Consider the following 5,314-nt stretch of genomic DNA (forward strand, 5'->3'; position numbering starts at 1 on the left):
AGATTTCCTAAACCTGTCCCAAACCCGACCCATTGTTATCCCTAACGCCCAGTCTAGCCCTATATGTGGCATATATTTTTAGTTTTTTTGGTTCTGTTTTTAATATTCATAACACTAATATTAATTAGAAAAACTTATATTAATATCAATAACACTAATATTAATTATAAAAAAACTCATATTAATTATAATAACTCTAACATTAATTATAAAAACTCATATTAATTATAATAACTCTAATATTAATTATAAAAATTCATATTAATTATAATAACTCTAATATTAATTATAAAAAACCCATATTAATTATAATAACTCGTATAGGCTTATAGGTCTTGCATAAGACTATAGGTGTGATTTAGGTCTCGTATAGGCCTATACAAGTGTTGTATCATATCATGTACTTGTTATTTTTATTTATTTAAAATAGAAAACTTATTTTTGTTTAAAATTTTGCTAAAACGATTAATATTGTATAAAATGTATGTTAAAAAAAACCCTTATATACGCCTATACGTGGCATATATGGGGCATGAATCATACATGAGACCTATACGAGGGGTCATATACGCCCCGTATAGGCCTATACGAGGCATATAGGACAGTGCCGTCTCTGAAAATGTTAAAAGAAATTTGGGCCCTGTGCGAGATTAAAAAAAAGGGCCGTACACGCCCTGGTAAAACAAAAATTCTGTGCCGTTGTTGCGTTGTTGTTGCGTCACTCAGCAATTCGATCAAACCCTATTACGGGTAGTATAACAAACTGAACAGATTCAGGTCAGTTCGAACAGTTTGTAAAAAAGTATTTTAGAAGTTAAGAAAAAAAAATATTTTATAATTAATAATAATATTAAACAATAAAAGAATTGGGTTGTTTGAAAAAACGAAAAAGAAAATTTAAGTGAAGAAAGAGAAAACTTGAGTGAAAGAAGAAAAAGAAAATTTAAGTGAAAAGAAAAAGAAAAGTTGATTGAAAGATAAAAAGATAATAGGAGAAAAAAAGGAAATATTGATATAACTGAATACAATTGAGTGAAGGATAAAAAGAGGAAAAAAGGAAATAAAATGGGTGAGACCAAGGTTCGACCTAGCGACCAATGACTTAAAAACCATCCTTTTTACCACTCTACTGCAGTTGATACTTTATTATAAACATATGGTTATAATTATATATATATATATATAATATTACGTGTATAAATAATATATAAAAAAACTACGGGCCCTTTTATGTTTTTGGCCCTGAGCTGGCGTACACCCCGCACATGCTCAGGGCCGGCCCTGATATAGGAGCAGCCAAACCAGAACTACCATGAATGAGACACTGAATTTGATGAAACCCTATACGCCCCGTATAAGCCTATACGAGGCAAAGGGTGTCTAAATAGGCAGATGGGGGTATAATAAGTAAAAATAGGGGTGCATTTAGCCCACCTCTAAATTTAAACATGTTATGTTATTTCGATAAAAAATGGAAACATGACTATCACTCTAGCGAATAAGAAGTTAAGGGGTGAAGGTGGTCACTAGTGATAGAATTCTATCACTCACAAGCACCAATCAAATTCCGCCATGTCATCAACCATTTTTCCATCACTCACAACCTTTTTTGATGGCAATGGGCATCGATCACCACCACACCCAACAATTTCCCCCAACCAACAATTACCCTCACAAAAAAACCATCACGGGCCGTGAAGAAAATAACGAAATCGGCCCACGTTAAACTATCACGCGTGAAATTGAGAGGTGGCAGTAGGAATTTTTGTTTTCCACGCGTTGATTTTATGCTATCACGTAAACATAACGATGACCCCAACATAACGATGACCCCGCCTCCCCTAATGCGGCAAGACAATTTACAAAGATTAAAGTAACGTTTTGTTCGGTTTCTACGTCAAAAGAAATTCGTCAAACTATCCTTTTAAACCCACGATATTATCCTTTTAAGCCCTCAACAAAGTTTTGTTATCAGTGAATGTATCACCTTCAATTTATTTCAAGAAACTAAATCATATTAATATTTTGATTTGTTTTGATTAAGTAGGGTTTTCTTGAGTAGAGGTTGAATATATATATATACACCCTGCATATTTTTCTTCTTATTCCTTGTTTACGTACTCAGAGAAGTCCAACAATGGCTCCTTTTTTCCGCCATCCCATCTTCAACAAGCCTCGTCTCAAACAGCGTTACCCAAAGCCTGCTTTTAAACCCTCTCGGCCACAACCTCGGCGTCTCGACCAGTCGATGATGATCAGCAACCAAACCCATGTCTCAACTGCACTCGCAACACACCTTCTGTCCGACAAACACGACTTCAACGTTGTTTTCTCACCCCTCTCGATCCAGGTCGCCCTGAGCGTACTATCTGCCGGTTGCAAAGGTGAAACACTTGACCAACTCCTGGCTTTCCTTAAAGCGGATACTATGGATGACCTCAACTCTCTCTATTCGGAGCTTGTGTCCTCGATATTAGCCGACGGTAGCCCTGGTGGCGGACCTATATTGTCTTCTGTAAACGCAGTTTGGGTTGGTGAAAACTTTTCTCTCAAACCATGTTTCAAACAGGTTGTGGACACCGTTTATAGAGCCGCTTGCAAACAAGTCGATTTCCACAAGGTTAGTTTCTAATGTTTTTCAAGCGGCCCTACCTCTTTTTCAACTCTTTCTTAACTCAATATATTACTAGAGTTTCTTTTACGTATTATATTGCTCATTAAGTCTTCTTGTGAGGATGATTCTGCAACTACTTTGATATCAATCTTGGTTATTTTGTTCACAAACGAGGCTTAGATCGTTATTAAAGTTATAAAACTTTGTTTTTTTATACTATTATGCTAATATATTATTGAGTGGTACTCTATTATTTTTTTGTTTAGTGATATTATTTACTCTATACTCTTTTTTTTTTTTTTTGTTTAATGAAGGCAGAAGAGGTAGCCGATGAAGTGAATTCATGGGCCAAAGAGCAAACACATGACCTTATCAAGGAAGTCATTACTGATAAACAAGTTACTGATGACACAATGCTCATCCTTACAAATGCTATCTACTTCAAGGGAACATGGCGTCAGCAGTTTGAAACCTCATTGACTGAAGAAGGTGACTTTCACCTCCTCAATGGCAATAAAGTTAAAGTTCCCTTTATGACCAACTACGAAAATCAATTCGTACATGAATATGATGATTTCAAAGTATTGGGTCTTCCTTATTCGCAAGGTCCAGATAAGCGTAAGTTCACAATGTACTTTTACCTCAGTGATGCGAAAGATGGGCTTCCGTCTTTAATAAAGAAGATCGGTTCCATACCCAATTTTTTTGACCATCACATTCCACGAGAAAAGGTAAGAGTCGGGGAGTTTTTTATACCAAAATTTAAGATAGAATTCGGGTTTGAAGCTTCTGATATGTTGAAGAAATTAGGCCTTAAACTCCCTTTCGAGTTTGGATCTCGAATCACCGAAATAGTGGACTCACCAAACCTTTATGTTTCGAGCGTCATCCATAAATCTGTTGTGGAGGTGAATGAAGAAGGTACAGAAGCTGCAGCAGTCACTGTAGTTACATTAGGTACTGGATGTCCACGCAGGAAAATTATGATTAAAGATTGGGTTGATTTTGTGGCAGATCACCCGTTCTTGTTTGTGATTAGAGAAGATGTGACCGGAGTCGTGTTGTTTATGGGACAGGTGATTCACCCTAGTTAGAAGTATCTGAGTGTCCTTGTCTTTTGTTTATGGACGGTTACATTACTTTTTGTGTTTGCGAATTAACAACTTGATATTGGGGTTTTATATATCTACTGGACTTTGGACTAATACTTTACATCTTGGTTTATATAGTGCTATACAAGATCTTGATTTGTCAAGTTCACGACGCTCTTATATCCTAATTCATTCAAGATCTTGATTTGTTATGTTTTTGTCAAGTTCATTGCGCTCTTATATCCTAAATCTATTTGCTACAAATAAATTAGTTCTACTAAAGCTTTTTTTTTTTAAATTACGTTTAACCGCGTTGCGGCGAATTTCTTTTGTTATTTAGTCTGTTTTTACATGTGTTAATCACTACGAGCGTGTTGCGAACGGAACTGCTGACAAAAGTAAAATAAAATGTAGAAAAAAACACTAAAAGATAACCAAAAGAAAATCAACAAAAAACGTTGTATGGTAACGATGTTGTTCGTATGAAACTCGTGGTCAGAGATGAGCAAATTGTTCTGGGTACCGGTACCAAATTTGCGGAACCGAAAGATCTTAAGTACCAATTCGGTGCCGACTTTTGGCGTTCCTGGTACCGGTTCACTACCGTTTTTTATCTTCATATACCGGTACCGTAACCGGTATTTTCTGTATCAGTACCGATTTTGTATCGGTTGGCACCGAGCTCATTCCGACCCTTGAAACTAAAAAGAGAAAAAAATAAAGTTGAAGAAAATCAACAAAAAAAAGTTGTACAATACCGTTGTTCTTACGGTAACAGTGATCAAGGATGAGCAAATGGTACCGGGTAGTAGCACTGAATTTCTCGAACCAAAAGATTTCCAATATCAATTCAGCACCAACTTTTGGCGTTTTCTGTATTAGTGCCGGTTTTTACCTTATTGTACTGATACCGAACAAGACCGTACCGGTATTTTCGATACCAATTACTGGTTCGATACCGGTTGACACCAATCTTATCCCAACCCCTGATATAAGTTAAAAAGTAAAGAAAATAATTATTAGTAATAATATTAAAATAATAAAAGTATTAAAAAAACTATATATTATTATAATATTAAAATCACTTTTCATTTCAAATTGTTTATTAATATATGAGTTAATTACTATTTTCGTCCCTGTGGTTTGTCAAAAATCACCATTTCAGTCCATTAGTTTAAAAATTGCGATTTCAGTCCCTGTGATTTCACTTTCGTAACCATTTCAGTCCACCTCTGTTAACCCCATCCATTTATTCTGTTAAGTGCACGTGAATTGACCATATTGCCCTTATTAATAAAAAACAAAAAGATATCTAAATGAGCTAATTACTGTTTTCGTCCTTGTGGTTTGACAAAAATCACTATTTCAGTCCCTTTGGTTTCACTTTCGTAACCATTTCAGTCCAGTCTTCTAACACCGTCTATTTTACCGTTAAGTTTTTAGTGAAATACCTAAGTTACCCTTGTATTAATTAAATATGGACTTATATGATTTTATTATTGGATTTATATGATTTTATTGTTGTATGACATATGGACTTAAACTGAATTGTAGGGTTCGACCCACCATGGCTTCCGTAGAAGTAGAAATCTGACACTATTTTTACATA

At 35.2% G+C, this 5,314-nt stretch overlaps 1 protein-coding gene across 1 annotated transcript; it reads left to right on the forward strand.

Annotated features, from left to right (window-relative positions):
• The first annotated feature begins 1,961 nt into the window (after positions 1-1,961).
• Positions 1,962-3,803, forward strand: LOC110943415 (serpin-ZX). The gene is made up of 2 exons (XM_022185164.2): positions 1,962-2,620; positions 2,929-3,803. The coding sequence occupies exons 1-2, from the start codon at positions 2,138-2,140 to the stop codon at positions 3,706-3,708; spliced, it is 1,263 nt and encodes a 420-aa protein (XP_022040856.1). The 5' UTR covers positions 1,962-2,137; the 3' UTR covers positions 3,709-3,803.
• Positions 3,804-5,314: the final 1,511 nt, after the last annotated feature.

The sequence above is a fragment of the Helianthus annuus genome, chromosome 7, assembly GCF_002127325.2.
Source record: "Helianthus annuus cultivar XRQ/B chromosome 7, HanXRQr2.0-SUNRISE, whole genome shotgun sequence".
NCBI classification, from domain to species: domain Eukaryota; kingdom Viridiplantae; phylum Streptophyta; class Magnoliopsida; order Asterales; family Asteraceae; genus Helianthus; species Helianthus annuus.

Coding starts and splice junctions, on each gene's coding strand:
- LOC110943415 (XM_022185164.2), top strand. CDS start 2,138: ATGGCTCCTTTTTTCCGCCATCCCATCTTCAACAAGCCTCGTCTCAAA. Junction 2,621..2,928: donor AACAAGTCGATTTCCACAAG/GTTAGTTTCTAA, acceptor TGTTTAATGAAG/GCAGAAGAGGTAGCCGATGA.